The 17,223-nt window shown below is 34.7% G+C and overlaps 1 protein-coding gene across 4 annotated transcripts in view; it reads left to right on the plus strand.

Annotated features, from left to right (window-relative positions):
• Positions 1–17,223, plus strand: part of RSRC1 (arginine and serine rich coiled-coil 1) — a 457,004-nt gene that overhangs the window by 106,542 nt on the left and 333,239 nt on the right. For 3 of the 4 annotated variants that reach the window (XM_081234541.1, XM_081234540.1, XM_081234539.1), the window contains one exon: positions 15,202–15,375. The exons of the other annotated variant lie outside the window; for it this stretch is intronic. In XM_081234541.1, coding sequence (XP_081090667.1) covers positions 15,202–15,375 — 174 coding nt within the window. The remainder of the gene's footprint in view (positions 1–15,201; positions 15,376–17,223) is intronic. 4 annotated transcript variants of the gene reach the window in all.

Consider the following 17,223-nt stretch of genomic DNA (forward strand, 5'->3'; position numbering starts at 1 on the left):
AGTGTAGTTTCCTTTTAGTTATGGTATGTGTATCTGTTTTTTGTCGCAAATTCTTTCTAGTTTTACAGTTTTCCACATGTTTTCTTTCACCATTTATGATTTTTTTCAAAGCAGAACTATAAGGATTTAAATCACTTTAGCATGCAGCAAAACAGTTCCCATTCAAACAATAAACGCCATTTTAAAAGCCTTTAGATCTTCTGTCACTTCATAAATATAAATGTATAAAAACGTTATGCAGTTGTAGTGCCCACCTGCTAATTAAATGCAGATTTTCTCAAACTTACTTAAAATCTGTCTATTTGTTTCAACTCTGTCTCTGTTCAGAATACATATGGCCCTTGTGAAACTAATTATGCTTATGGAGCAGCTGTTAAATTTAGTGCAACTAATTTTATCCAATATTTTACATTTTAATTGATTACCTGTGAAGAAATTAGCAAATTAACACTTATTGTACAGTAACTCAATGGTCTTTTATGGTTACTTTCAGATTTAACAAGTGAACCAAGCACTGATGGAATAAAGACATTTCTAGCACTTTTAGACAGGAAAGTTATTGGTGGATCTTGATTATCTGGTGTGAAAATTTAGGAAGACTGATGAGTGATGCCAAGCATCTGTGTGTTCTGTATCTTAAACATGAGCAGCAGATTGGAAAGTAATGGCTTTTTCACAGAATTTTGGTAACATATGGGCTTATCTGGATCTGAGAAGTCTTTGAAGATCTTTGAACTTGACTAAATGACTTAACCTTTGCCACAGTGGGTGGGTTATATGCTTTTTTAGGGGGAGGCATTGGCATTCTGCTTATTTTTTTTTTTTTGCTTTTTTTCCTTCCCAATTCTACCTTTTAATATCTTCTCTTAAAAATGGGGGGACTAGAGATGATGATGATTGGGCATTTTTGATGATTGACATGAGAATTCTAAGATACTTAGTTGACTGGATCTACTTATAATCAGGTGGGGTTAAATCTTTTGATAATATTTTAGAAATGAACCTGTATAGATATTTATTTTCTTTTTTATAGGTTTTATTGGAAAATGATACCGCAGTCAGATCTTACTGGCAGTGGGCTGTAATTGAAAGGACGTGGACAAATGTCGGTTCAAATTTCAGCTCTATCACACATTGGTTCTGTGGCCTCTGAACTTTTCAGAGTTCAGTTTTCTCAAAGCAAAAACCAAACCAAACCAAACCAAAAAAATAACCCAACTTGCCTGCCCCTAAAGCAAGAAAAAAAATTCCCACCAAACACCAAGAGGCGATGACAGTAACAACTATATGTTTAAATACTCTGGAGAATTAAAAGAGATAAAATAGATGAATATAGCTGACATACTTCTTATCATGTAGAAGTCCTTAGTAATAATAGGGGCAAATATCGTGCCCTACAGCATTTTGCTAAAGAGATACACTAAGCAAGTGTATTATTTTGCATATTTTAGAGCATTAAATATCAAATAAATGCAGGATTGGCTTTCATTTTTATTTACCAGCTTTGAATTCTGATAATTCAGTTGTAAAACTTGATGCAAATTTTAGGTCCAAGTAAGTGTATCTGAAATTTTGATAAGAAAGATTCTTCTTCAGTTAGGACACTGTGAATAGGGAATTACTGTGTCAGAAATATACAAACCATCCCTGTTTACAAACACTTGTTCTATAGCAACTAGAGGCTTCATCCTCTGCCCCTAGAGAGGACAGTTAACCTTGGTTTTGCAGTTTAAAACACTTGGCAACTGTACTGATCCAGATAGATTTCTCTAAAGTAGATGTAGGATCAAGTATTGACCAAAGCTGAAGAGTATTAACCCACTTAATTTATCTTAGTTAAAATTCAGAATGTGTGTCTTTTCCCCCCAAAGAAATAGCATTTTGTTGTTGGATATATTTGAAATAGTCTTTTAATATAAGGTTTAAGGTATTTTCTGTCAATAGGTTTCTGTGAATTGGATTGAAAAGCCATAGTGATTTTTATGTGAGTTTCAAATAACAGACTTATAAATGAAGTTTCAAATAATTTTTTTAGCCTTTGCATGGAGAATTTTAAGCATTCATTAAAACAGAGAATAGTATAATAAACCCTCATGTAGCCATGATCGATCTTCATCAGGTAGTATTTTGTCAATATCAAGGCTTGCTTTTAAGCTTTGTTATTAGGATGGATCCAGAATACCTTTACTCTATGGCTAATTTAGCTCCGGAATTAATACTTGACTCTATACAATATCTTATGTACAAAGTGTCTCAACTCTGGCAGGTAGAACACTACTTCTCCCCAATATATTATTCTGGATTTCTGTTGCTGTCCAGTGTATTTTTCCCTGGTCCCTTGGAATTTCATTTCACATATTTGTAGACTGGAACTTGTCAAAGATCTAGAGAGCCTCAGCAGATTTCTGGATCCCTCTTTCTGTCCAACTTCCTTCTGTTTGGTATAATGCCTTACAAAGTCTAGCACCTTGGCTTCCTTGAAGGTCTGTCTCTGTCTCCCTAACTCAGCGAGTCTATGAAGCTTCATTTGAGTTCCCTCTCCTTGCTCTGTGGCTTGGAAACTTCCCCAAGGCAGTAAGCTGGGGCAATCCTAGGGTTCCCTTTTTTGTTTCCCTTTTCTTGGGGAATTACACTTCTGTGCCGCCAATTGTCCAATGTCTGACATAGTTGTTAAATACATTTTGTTTTCTTTTCTACTTGTTTATGGTGGGAGGGCTATTCCCATGGCCTTTAACCCCTATGGGTAAAAGGCCATTTAACTGCAAAATTGATTATTTTATTGTGATTTCTGTATTTTTCTTTGTCATTTCCACCAGGGGTTTATCAATTTTACTAATCTTCTCTAAGAATTAACTTTGTCTTTCTTGATCTTCTGATTCATTATTTAAAAAAATTTTTTCTTTATTTCTTTCCTTTTACCTTCTTTGAGTATAGTTTTCTTTTCTTTTCGTAGCTCCTTGAGATGGAAGCTTAGATCATTTATTTTAGCTTTTATTCTTTTCTAATATGTGTATTTAGTGCTACAAATTTTCCTCTTCACTGTACTTTAGCTATAGCCTACACATTTATTTTTTTCCTGCGGTACACGGGCCTGTCATTGTTGTGGCCTCTCCCGTCGTGGAGCACAGGCTTCGGACATGCAGGCTCAGCGGTCATGGCTCACGGGCCTAGCCACTCCGCAGCATGTGGGATCTTCCTGGACCGGGGAACGAACCCATGTCCCCTGCATCGGCAGGCGGACTCTCAACCACTGCGCCACCATGGAAGCCCATAGCCTATACATTTTTTTTCTTTTTTTTTTTTTTTTTGCAGTACACGGGGCCTCTCACTGTTGCGGCCTCTCCGGTTGTGGAGCACAGGCTCCGGACACGCAGGCTCAGCGGCCATGGCTCACGGGCCCAGCCGCTCTGCGGCATGTGGGATCTTAATTTCCAAACATTTGGAGGCTTTTCTAGTTGTCCTTTGTTTCTTTTTTTCTTCACTGTAGTTAGAGAACATAATCTGAAAGACCTTTCAACTTTGAGATGTGTTGAGATTAGCTTTATGGCCCATCATAAGATTTATTTTAGGAAATATTACAGATACACTTGATTAAAAAGGAATGCAGTTAAATAGGTGAATTTAACCATTTGTTCTAATCTTCTATGTCTTTACTTTTTTTTCCCATTTAAAACCTGCTTATTTTATCAGTTACTAAGAGAGCTCACAGACAGCTCTTGATTGTAGATTTTTCTGTTTTTCATCAAGTTCTACCAGCTTCTGCTTTATATATTTTGAGGCTCTGTAAATAAGTGTATGCAAATTCAGGATAGTTTTATATTCTTTTTGGAGTGACCTTTTCATGAAAGTCTCTATTTCTAGAAATATTTCTTACTTTGAAATGATGTTTCAGATCATGTATGATGTTGATGTAATTTCACCATCTTTTTGTTAGTGCTTGTATGATATCTTTTTCTTTTCTTTTACTTTCAAACTTTGTTTTTATATTTAACATGTTCATTTTGAAAGCTCGCTATAGATTTTTTTTTTTTAGTCTGATGGTCTTTTTCCTTCAATTGTATTATTTAGTCTATTTATGTTTATTGATTTCTGTTATATTTGGATTTAAATCTTCCATCTTATTCTTTGTTTTCTATATGTCCAATCCATTTTTTTCTTTTTCCTACTTACCTTCTTTGGATTACTTTTATTAGCTTGTTAGCTTACTTTCTTTTTTTGTTTTTATTGAAGTATAGATGAATTACAGTGTTGTGTTAATGACTGCTGTACAGTAAAGTGACTCAGTTATACATATATATATTCTTTTTTCATATTCTATTCCATTAGGATTTATCACAGGATATTGAATACAGTTCCCTGTGCTATACAGTAGGACCTTGTTGTTTATCCATTATATGTAATATCAGTTTGCATCTGCTAATCCCAAACTCCCAATCCATCCCTCTCCCACCTCCCTAACTTAGTTTCTTTTAATTTTGCTTTGAGTGCTTAACCTAGAAGTTGTAGCATGTCCTTGACTTACTAGAGTCTAACATAAATTAGTACTTTTGTCACTTTTTTTTCTTGTAGTTTTGATAGTTAAGGGTAGCTTAACTAGGTGTAACATTGTGAGCACATGTTTTCCCCCTTGAGCTCCTCAAGGAAAATTAAAGCCATTTTTTTGTGTGTGTATCTCACAGTTGAGCAGACTGATGCCAACTTGACTTTCTTTATATCAACTTAATTAGAGTGTTCTTTTTCCTTTATCATTAATGTGCAGTAACTTCATCAGGATCTATCTCAGAGTTGATTGTGGTTAATCCATTTCCCCATATATACAGTGGATCCTTTCTACATGTAGATGCTTTTAGTTCCAAAAGTGTCTTTGGATTATGAATGTAATATTAGTTCTCTTACCTTGTTTTTTCTTGTTCTGGAGCCTTAGTGAGGTTTGATGTTCATTGTTTGCCTTGTCTATTACTTACTTCTTATCCTTTCTACTACTTTCATTTATTTTATTTTAAAAAATTTTGGGGGTACTTCTCTGGTGGCACAGTGGTTAAGAATCCACCTGCCAATGCAGGGGACATGGGTTTGATCCCTGGTCCAGGAATATCTCACATGCCACAGAGCAGTGAAGCCCGTGTGCCACAACTACTGAGCCTGCGCTCTAGAGCCCACAAGCCACAACTACTGAGCCTGCGCGCCTAGAGCCCATGCTCTGCCACAAGAGAAGCCACCACGGTGAGAAGCCTGTGCACTGAAATGAAGAGTAGCCCCCACTTGCAGCAACTAGAGAAAGCCCATGTGCAGCCACGAAGACCCAGCACAGCCAAAAATAAATAATGAATTAAAAATTTTTTTATTGGAGTATAGTTGATTTACAGTGTTGTGTTAGTTTCAGGTGTACAGCCAAGTGAAACAGTTATACATATACATATATCCACTCTTTTTTAGATTCTTTTCCCATACAGACCATTACAGAGTATTGAGTAGAGTTCCCTGTGCTATACAGTAGGTCCTTATTAGTTACCTATTTTATATATAGTAAATGTGTATATGTCAATCTAAATCTCCCAACTTATCCTCCCCCCTTACCCCCTGGTAACCATAAGTTTGGTTTCTACATCTGTAACTCTGTTTCTGTTTTGTACATAAGTTCATTTATACCCTTATTTTAGATTCCACATATAAGTGATTTCATATGATATTTGTCTTTCTCTGTCTGACTTCACTCAGTGTGACAATCTCTAGGTCCATCCATGTTGCTGCAAGTGGCATTATTTCATTCTTTTCTATGGCTGAGTGATATTCCACTGTATATATGTATCACATCTTCTTTATCCACTCCTCTGTTGATGGACATTTAGGTTGCTTCCATGTCCTGACTACTGTAGATAGTGCTGCAGTGAACATTGGGGTACATGAATTATGGTTTTCTCTGGATATATGCCCAGGAGTGGAATTGCTGGATGATATGGTAGCTCTAGTTTTAGTTTGTTTTTTTTTTTTTTTTTTGGCGGTACGCGGGCCTCTCACTGTTGTGGCCTCTCCTGTTGCGGAGCACAGGCTCCGGACATGCAGGCTCAGTGGTCATGGCTCACGGGCCCAGCCGCTCTGCGGCATGTGGGATCTTCCCGGACCGGGGCACGAACCCGTGTCCCCTGCATCGGCAGGTGGACTCTCAACCACTGCGACACCAGGGAAGCCCTATTTTTAGTTTTTTAAGGAACCTCCATGCTGTTCTCCATATTGGCTGTACCAATTTACATTCCCACCAACAGTGCAAGAGGGTTCCCTTTTCTCCACACCCTCTCCAGCATTTATTGTTTGTAGATTTTTTGATGATGGCCATTCTGACCAGCATAAGGTGATACCTCATTGTAGTTTTGATTTGCATTTCTGTAATAACTAGTGATGTTGAGCATCTTTTCATGTGTTGTTTAGTGATCTGTATGTCTTCTTTGGAGACATGTCTGTTTAGATCTTCTGCCCATGTTTTGATTGGGTTGTTTGGTTTTTTGATATTGAGCTGCATGAACTCAGTAATTTTGGAGATTAATCCTTTGTCTCTTGTTGCATTTGCAAATATTTTCTCCCATTCTGAGGGTTGTCTTTCCGTTTTGTTTATGGTTTCCTTTGCTGTGCAAAAGCTTTTAAGTTTCATTAGGTCCCATTTGTTTATTTTTGTTTTTAATTACTTTTTTTAAAGTTTCTTTTTCTTGGCTCTTTTATCAGCAATGCCTATGTTTCATATTATGTGCCGTGTTTAATTAATGTTGGAATGTTATTTTATAGTCTCTTCTTCACTTTTTGTGTTGTGTATTTGTATCACCTGAGAAATTTGTTTCCAACTTTGATTCATTTCTCATAGTTGCTTTGTATGGATGATAGATTCATTTTTATTTTCTTTGGCCACGCTGTGCGGCTCTCAGGATCTTAGTTCCCCGGCCAGGGATTGAACCTGAGCCCTTGGCAGTGAGAGAAGGTGTCCTAACCACTGGTTTTCCAGGGAATTCCCTCGATTCTTTTTTGTTGTTGTTCATGATAATGTCCAGAATTTTCCTGGGTTGGCAGTAACAGAGAATTCAATTGATGGACTGAAGGTTTTGGGTGACTTATAAGATTTCTTGAATGACACTGCATTATTATTAATTCAGTGAGGTGAAGTTTCTTTAATAAATGGGAAACTATGGGAAAAGCCAGGTCTGTTTTCAGATCCTTTGATGTCATCTTGTTTTTACAGAGCCCTGAGCTTCAGCCCCTTGATTTTTAGTTTTCTTTCACCACCAAGCCACCAGTGGACACTTCCCTTTTCAAAAGTGTATCTCTTTCCTAGAGTGTAGGTCCTTTTAAAAAATCCCCCTTGTTGTTATGGTTTTATTTCAGTTTCGGTTGGGGACGAAAGTAGATATCTGAGTTCTAAATGTCATCTTGACATAGAATCCATGTTAGTTTATTCAATGTAAGAATATTAAGTATAATTTTAATTGCAGTTTTATTTTATGGTAAATGTAGTCCTTATTTTATAGTACTCTACTTAAGAGACTATTTGAAGTATTGTAGTTATTGTTTTTGATAGATAAAATATTAGGATATTTATTTTGATTACATGTCTTTAGAACTTATTAGCCAATTAAGAAACTTGACAAATTGGTTTTTGAGGGCAGTAATTCATTTTCTTCAGGGATGTTATGGTGATTCTTCCTCTTCTGTAGATATTGAAAGCATTTATCTGGTATAATAGGACATCTTGCTGTCCATTTATTGCTTATATATTGTGTGTTCTAGAGTGCCACATTTTTTATCAAATGTTTCTTTGCTAATAATATATCTCCATATTGGCTTTGGTACTCTAGAGACTTCTAGAGTGATTTATCAGAAACATATTTATTTAAGGAATGAGGGAAAAATAACATTCTAAGTTTTAGTATAGTTTCGTTGACTTTTTTGTTTGTCTGGTCAGAGTAGGAAATCTCTTTACTCTTTACTTTGTTCTTAATGGAGAGCCTTCAAATATGTAATTAAATTTACTTAATAAAGTAAATGGGGTTGTTCATAGTCTAGGAAGTGAGTTTTACTCAGAATTGTTTAAAGTAATTCTCATGACTGAAAAGAAGTCAGCAGCTTAATTCATTTAAAATCTGTATTTGATTTTGTGGTCCTTTTTACAGCCTTTAATAATGTTGCAAAAACTGTGTTTTGGCTTTGCTATCTTTTCCCTATTTATTCTCTTCAGAGTCATTTTTTGCTTCTTGTAGCCTATAAACGAAGTTGAGGTCTACAATATGAGAATTGAAATAATCAATATTAAGATATTGCTGTGATATTTTAAAACTTACTACTTTCTTTCAATTTGACATCATGGGTAACTTAAATTATAGATCTGCTATTGCTGTCTAGGTCATTGAGCCACATCAGCAACATTTATAAAAGAATATTCCAGACTGGCACATGTTTATTGTATGGAGACGTAATGAGCAGAATATTTTTGGAGAATGGTAGGCATATGTTTTCTACAGTGGAATCTTTGTGTTAGGGAAAACCATGAGATGAGTTTGGAGATAATTGAGTTTATTTCAGGTATTGGGTAAGTTGGAAGGAGTAGAGATTAGGAAAGTAGTTGCTGTTGGGAGAGTGAGGCAGATAGTAATTGATAGAAGGCCTCTAATTGTGGTATTCAGCTTTGCTATGATGGTGATAGAGTGATCCTACTTTCTGGTTTCTCTGGGACAGAGCCAATTTAGGCCTGTTGTCCTTATGTTATAGTGCCTTGCTGGACTCTAAAAAACTCCCCTTTTATTTTCCAAAGGCTTGGATGATAGGTGATATGATTTTCATGTTAGTAGCAAACTGGTGAAGATCATGCATGTATTTGGCTCCTGAGGGTTTCCTGTGGAGAAGATGATAATCTTTAACCAAGATTATTATTATTTACCTTCCTATATAAAAGAAATATATTGAAACTTAAGTAATCCTTATGCCAGCCTTAAGATTTTAAAGGTCTATCAGAATCAGAATACTTCTCTTTACTGGATTAGCTGTGGTATGAGAGAAACATTTCATATTCTCTGAATCAGATTTTACTCATTCATTTAGATTAGCACAGTTAGATCCCACAGTTACTTCTTTAGATCCCACAGTTACTTCTTTCTCATTGCCTGCCTACTCCCAAATCACCTGTCTGCTATCTCACAATTCACTGGTGTTATTATTTAATCCTTATAATAACCCTGAAAAGTAGTTATTATCAACATTTTGTAGATGAGGAAACAGATGCCCAGAGAGGAAGTAACTTGTTTGAGGACACCATTATATGAGAATTTTCTTTATTTTTTAACTTAATACTTCTGTAGCTTTGGGTATATTAAGAGCATATACATTTAATTTTTAAGATACAGTGAAAACATGATTTTACCAAAATCTACCTTAATCTACCTACCATTTTGTCCAACAGTATATTTTTCTTAGTGGCAAACCACTAAGAAATGAGCTTACTTCAAAGTTTTATTTTAAAAAAAGAAGCTCTTAGGGATTTGTTGTTAGAGTTTAAACTAATATTTAACTCTTTGTCTTTTGTTACACTATATTTTCACTAGTTAAGTGAAAAAGTAATTGCCAGAATCATAATGTAGAACCAAATTAAGATAACGTGTGTGTGTGTGCGTGTGTGTATATACTGTATATGTAGTGGCTCTGATTATCACAAAAAAGGCCCCCTTCATTTTTATTATTATTATTACTTTCTTTTAATCAGAAAACTTTAGTCTGATTGATTATTTTTCAGAGATTTTAGAATAATCTGTTAAAATTTTTACATATCCACATATAATAATAATTTCATTAGAGATGAATAGATAATGTCTGTGGGGGCAATAAATTATTGATAAATTAAAACTTTATTTTGTGTGGAAAGAAGCATGTGTCAAAATTGAGAAGGAGTAGTCAAAGAGAAAATGAAGGAAATTTAACCTTTGTAAATTAGTATAATAAACCCATGTTGACATTCCTAGCAATAAATATTGTAACTTCTCAAAATCACATATTAAAAAAAAAGTTTGTGATCTAATGATACAGTATTGCTCTTCACTCACTGAATGAACCAGCTAAGGGTGAAAGAAGACAGAACATACTACCAGTGAAATCCATATAATTCTCTTCAAGCCCTATGTATGGCCTAAGTACCCAGAACTAGTTCATGTGATCTCTTTATCCACAGTCTTTATTTATTTAGGTAATTTGTGTTTGCTCTTTTCTTTTTTGCTTGATCAGTCTAGCTGGGGATTTACCAAATGTGTTGATATTCTTGTGGAACCAGGTTTTGGCCTCGTTAATTTTCTTTATTGCTTTCTATTCCATCGATTTTTGCTCTTTAATGTTTCCTTTCTTCTACTTACTTTGGATATACTTTGCTCTTCTTAGTCTAGCTTCTTAAGATGGAACCTTAGGTAATTGGTTTTAGACTTTTCTTCTTTTCTAATATAAACATTTAAAGCTATAAATTTCCCTCTAAACATTGCATTAGTTACATCACACAAATTCTAACATGCTATATTTTTATTGCCTTTCAGTTCAAAATATTTTCTAATTTTTTTGTGATTTCTTACTTTACTCATGATTTATTAAGAAGTGTATTATTTAATTTCTACACTTTTGGTTTTTTTCTGGATGTTTTATTGTTACTGAATTCTAATTTAACTCTGTTGTGGTCCAATAAACATTTTGTATGATTTCTACTTTTGTACTGATCCTTTGATCATCATGAAATATCCATTTTTATTTTGGGGTAATACTCCTAGTTTCTGAGTGTCTAGGATGATACTTTATTTGATATTAATATATTCATTCCAGCCATTTTTGTTTACATGATATATCTAATTTTAGACATTTACTTTCAACCTGTGTCTATATTTAAAGTGCATATCTTGTAGATAGCGTATAGTTGTGTGTTGCTTTTTAATTTATTTGGACAGCTTGGTTCTTCTCCAGTGTCTCATTGTGGAGGTGTACTCGATTTATTACTTGTTTTCATCTGAATCCATTGGGGAATAGGACAATTCTACTTCTGTTTCTTGGCCAGGAATTGCTTGATCCTGAAAGTCTTCTGAGAAGACATGTGAGCCTTTCCAGCCTCCTTTTGGAATAATGAATATTTTTAAGAACTATCTTTTAGTTCATCTTTTGGCTTTTTAGCTGTATTTCTTTTTTTTCCCCTTTAAGTGGCTACTGTAAGAATTACATATATGCCCTTATGATTCAGTACTTTAAGTATGTTTCAGTGTACTTAGAGTTACTATTTCACTGTTCACGTGAAGTGTAAAAGCTTTCTAACTGTGTAGGTTAATTTACCTGCTCCGTACTTTATTCTGTAGAGATTATATGTATTATATCCACTTTCATTATAAACCCTACAGTAAAATACTGTAATTTTTACTTTAAGTACATATGTATTTTAACTAAAGGGAAGTCGTTTTTTATATTTACCCATATATTTACCATTTCTAGTGGCCTTCATTGCCTTTCTAAAGGTCCAAGTTTCCATCATTTATCATTCTCTTTAGCCTGAAAAACTTACTTTAGTACATACTTTAATGCATATTAGTAACTATTGATGATTATGTTTTACTTTTCCTTTATCTCAAAAAGGTCTTTGATTTACTTTTTTTTAACATCTTTATTGGAGTATAATTGCTTTACAATGTTGTGTTAGTTTCTGCTGTATAACAAAGTGAATCAGCTATATGTATACATATATCCCCATATCCCCTCCCTCTTGCATCTCCTTCCCATCCTTCCTATCCCACCCCTCTAGGTGGTCACAAAGCACCTAGCTTATCTCCCTGTGCTATGTGTCGGCTTCCCACTAGCTATCTATTTTACATTTGGTGGTGTATATATGTCCATGCCACTCTCTCATTTCGTCCCAGCTTACCCTTCCCCCTCCCCATGTCCTCAAGTCCATTTTCTAAGTCTGCATCTTTAATCCTATTCTGCCCCTAGGTTCCTCAGAAACATTTTTTTGTTTGTTTGTTTTTAGATTCCATATATATGCATTTGTTTTTCTCTTTCTGACTTGCTTCACTCTGTATGACAGGTGCTAGGTCCATCCACCTCACTACAAATAACTCAATTTCGTTTCTTTTTATGGCTGAGTAATACTCCATCGTATATATGTGCCACATCTTCTTTATCCATTCATCTGTCGATGGACGCTTAGGTTGCTTCCATGTCCTGGCTATTGTAAATAGAGCTGCAATGAACATCGTGGTACATGACTCTTGTTGAATTATGGTTTTCTCTGGGTATATGCCCAGTAGTGGGATTGCTGGGTCATATGGTAGTTCTATTTTTAGTTTTTTAAGGAACCTCCGTACTGTTCTCCTTAGTGGCTGTATCAATTTACATTCCCACCAACAGTGCAAGAGGGTTCACTTTGCTCCACACCCTCTCCAGCATTTATCATTTGTAGATTTTTTGATGATGGCCATTCTGACCGGTGTGAGATGATACCTCACTGTAGTTTTGATTTGCATCTCTCTAATAATTAGTGATGTTGAGCATCCTTTTATGTGTTTGTTGGTAATCTGCATATCTTCTTCAGAGAAATGTCTGTTTAGGTCTTCTGCCCATTTTTGGATTGGGTTGTTTGGTTTTTTGATATTGAGCTGCGTGAGCTGCTTGTAAATTTTGTAGATTAATCCTTTGTCAGTTGCTTCATTTGCAAATATTTTCTCCCATTCTGAGGGTTGTCTTTTGGTCTTATTTATGGTTTCCTTTGCTGTGCAAAAGCTTTTAAGTTTCATTAGGTCCCATTTGTTTATTTTTGTTTTTATTTCCATTTCTCTAGGAGGTGGGTCCAAAAGGATCTTGCTGTGATTTATGTCATAGAGTGTTCTGCCTATGTTTTCCTCTAAGAGTTTTATAGTGTCTGGCCTTACATTTAGGTCTTTAATCCATTTTGAGTTTATTTTTGTGTATGGTGTTAGGAAGACCATGACTTTTAATACCATAGTCAAGCTGATGAAAACTTAAGATAAAGCGAAATCTTGAAAGTATTCAGAGAAAAAATGGACACATTACATACAAAAGAACGATGACATGAAATACTGCTGGCTTCTCATAAGAAACAATGAAGATCAGAAGACAGTGGAACAAAATTCTTACCATGGTGAAAGAAAAAGAAAATCAACCCAGAATTTTATACCCAGCAAAAATATCCCTCAAGAAAACAGAAGTAAGTAGAACACTTATTTTTGTAAGTAGAACACTTATTTTTGCTGGGTATAAAATTTTGGGTTGATTTTTTTTTCTTTCACCATGTTTAGAATTTTGTTCCACTGTCTTCTGATCTTCATTGTTTCTTACGAGAAGCCAGCAGTAATTCATGTCATCGTTCTTTTGTATGTAATGTGTCCATTTTTTCTCTGAATACTTTCAAGATTTCGCTTTATCTTTAGTTTTCATCAGCTTGACTATGGTATTACTAATCATGGTCTTCATATTTATTTTGGAGTTAACTAAGCTTGTAGAATCTGTACATTTTTTGTTCACTAAATTTGGGGAAATTTTGGCCACCACTTAAAAAGAAATTGATTTCTATCTCATTATTTTCTCTACTTATGAGTTTAAATAAACATGTTAGACACTTGAATGTTGTCACACAGATCTTATAGGATCTGTTTTTCTTTAACATCTTTTTTTCCTCTTAGTTCTTCAGATGGGAAAAGTTTGATTTATCTGTTTTCAAGTACACAGATTTTTTTCCCCTCTGTTGATAACAATCTGCTTCAGATCTCTTTTAGCATAATGGTAATTTCAGATATTGTATTTTTCAGTTACAGAATTTTTTTTTTACTTCTAGTTTGTCTTCTAAAATTTCTTAACATTATATTCATTACAAACATAGTTATACTTACTACTTTAAATCCTTGCCTGATAACTCCAACATATGGCTCATCTCGGGGTTGTTCAGTATTGACTATCTTTTCTCACATTTTTCATGTTTCATTGTATACCTAGTAATTTTGTATTTTATCATGGACATGGTGAATGTCATATTTTGAGTACTCTGGATTCTGTTATATTCCTCTGAAGAATATTGATTTTTTGGTTTACTTTTTTTTTAAAGCATAGAATTAACTTAGTTGAATTAAAATTACAACAATTCAGTCTCTTTGGGGCAGTTATAATTTTAGTTCAGTTCTTTCATCCTTAGCTATTTGGAGTTTGCCCTTCATATGTATGATGTAGGGTTCAGCCAGAGATTTGAATAGAGTTTACAACTACAATTTTTGGCTCTTTTAACGGACTCTTTTCCAGGATTCCCCTTTCATTTTCATTTTGCGATGGTTGCCTTGAGTCTTTGTTCTGGGTTTTCAGGCTATAAATTTGAAAGTTTTCTGTTAGAGCTTTAGCTTTCCTGCATGGCACAGACTTAGGCTTGTCCTCAGAAAAGAAACTGATAAAATGGGAAACTTTCTTACTGCTGTTTGTTTTTTCCAAGTCTTGGTATTGCTCATCATTTTTGGTTCATAATCTAATTGCTTGAAATTACATTAAATAAATCAGCATATTTATATGCTGAGATTTTGTTCCTTTTTAAGGTCAGTGCCTTCTTTTGGTCACTATTCAGTGACTTCAGTTAGTTATTTTTTTATAGTTTCTATAGGATCATCAATCTGGTAGAGGCTTTCTTGTCAATACTGTAAGGCAGGATCTAAAAATCTTTACTTTGTAAAAGCACATAATATATCCTAATACTGTCCTTCATTTTATGCAAAGAATAGCTGGATTATAGTAGAGTAGAGGAATAGTTTTATTCTAACAATTAGAAATAGGAAATTAGGTAGAATCAATATAGAAAGTAGAGATTGTAGGGATAGGGAAGACCCTAATCCTTGCAGATTAGAATATACACTTACATTTGTTATATTATCTTGAAGAGATTTGAGTAATGAAGATTTGACTTGAACTTTAAGACTTTTTTGACTAAGCAAACACTAAACCTTATATTCCTGTAAAGTTGACACATATGTTTCCCTCATGTCATTTAAAAGAGTATTATTCATAAAGAATCATCTTTAGATGCTTGCTTCAAACAGTTATTTAACTGAATCCTTAACTAAAACTAAATCCTTTTCTTTCAGACAATTTTTAAGGATATTTTTATTTCATAATACAAAATATACACTAAATGTATATAATGAAATCTACTTACTGTAGGTCCCGATCAAGACCACGTCCACGTTCCCATAGTCGAAGCAGTGAAAGGTCCAGTCACAGAAGAACACGTAGTCGGTCTCGGGATAGAGAACGACGTAAAGGCAGAGATAAGGAGAAAAGAGAAAAGGAAAAGGATAAAGGCAAGGACAAGGAATTACACAGCATCAAACGTGGGTAAGTTGAAGCAGATCTAAAGCAGTGATGACTCTGTGATTCCATAGCAATATTCAAACTAAATTTTCATCTTCTGAGGTTTTTCTAAGATGGAAAAAAGAGGAGAATATAGTAGAGAATAAAGAAAGGATATATCAGAATAGTTATCTCAGAGTTTTACTGTGCTTCCTTTCTATTCCTGTTTTCATTTAATATTTACAAAACAAACCTTAGAAACAAATAGCACTGTCAAAACTTAGTATGTCAGTAAAGGAAAATTTACATAATTTGTTAGGAAAGTTCCATGTTCTTTATCATGAATACAATATTTAAAATTTGAAGACTGCTTACAATTAAAGATATCTGTTAGCTTATTGTAAAGCTGTTAGGGGAAAAGGATAAAGATGGGACGAAGGGAGGGAACCATGTGATTTACTGTTGGCTAGACCTCTTTCAATGTAGAATGAGGACTTGGTCAATGTTAAGGTATATGTATGTGTTAGATGAGTGTATGTGCATATGGGACCCAGAATTTATTTTTTCTGGAATTGATATCATTGAAACAGTTATTCTGGTTTTGTCTGTTTGGAGGTTGAAGTCCACTCAAAACAGTTTATTTAATTAGAAGATGTTAAAGTGAAATAAAATCTTGTTTAGTCGCTTAAATCTGTGGTCCCCAACCTTTTTGTCACCAGGGACCAGTTTCGTTGAAGACAGTTTTTCCATGGACGGAGGTGTGGTGGTGAGGCTGGGGGGATGGTTCAGGTGGTAATGCGAGCCATGGGGAGCGATGGAGAGTGGCAGCTGAAGCTTCGCTGGCTTGCCCACCACTCACCTCCTGCTGTGCAACCTGGTTCCTAACAGGCTGCAGACCGGTATCAGTGGTTGGGGTGGTGGTTGGGGACCCCTGGCTTAAATTACAGCTTCTTGTTTGTTTTATTCCAAACCGACATTGGGATCTTTTATTCTATGAAGGGTTTAGAACATCTTAGAATTTATCCTCTTTTGTTAGTCTTTCAACACCTTATATATGTTCTCTCTAATACTTCAACACAGAAGTGTTTATCTTTAGCGTATCACTTTTCAGTATTAAATTGAAGAGCTTACCAAGATTTTGGATATGGTTCCTTGAGATCTTGATTCTATGAAGAATTAAGTTTATTAAAGGTTATGGGGCTCTTCTCATCCCTCTCTTTTTCACAGTTGTCTGTGTGTTTATTTTTTAATCCAGATTTACAGTGATATTATATAAAACTGTGTGGATTGTTGGCTTTTACGTATTCTTTGAAATGATAAATTTGTGGTGGATTTTGGGAGAGTGTAACATTATTGTGTGACTTTCTTTCCCTGATCACCCCATAGCCATTAATGTACATTGAGCAGTTGTGGTCCTGAAAAATTCTGAGTTCTGTCTTTTTCTAGTTTTAAGGACTGTTGAATGTTATAAGAGAGGAGATAGAGTTGGATATCTGGCTTTAAAGTTAGGGCGCCTGACTTAGCCAGAGTTGGTAGAATGGAGTGAGGATCAGAGAGGATATGGGGGAAATCTGTTGATAAAGGGAGGAAGTCAGGAGGATGACAGTTGAAGAGAGGATGTAGAGTAGGTTTCTAAGACTGGAAAATATGGACTAAGAGGTTGAATAAATTATGTCAGTCAAGGAAATGCCATGCTCCTTGTTCTTTTTTTCCTCCTCCTTTTGGTTTACATTTTAGATATTACATGACTATGTGAAATGACTATGATTTTTACTGGTCATTAAATCTTTGCTTTCTACTTCACCAAGTTTTACTTTTTAGAATAATATTTACACGGTTGTGTGAAGTTGATATTACATAAAGCATTATTTGGGGTATTTTAAAGGTAAGAAA

This window comes from Mesoplodon bidens (genome assembly GCF_964165515.1).
Source record: "Mesoplodon bidens genome assembly, chromosome: 5".
Lineage (NCBI taxonomy): Eukaryota > Metazoa > Chordata > Mammalia > Artiodactyla > Ziphiidae > Mesoplodon > Mesoplodon bidens.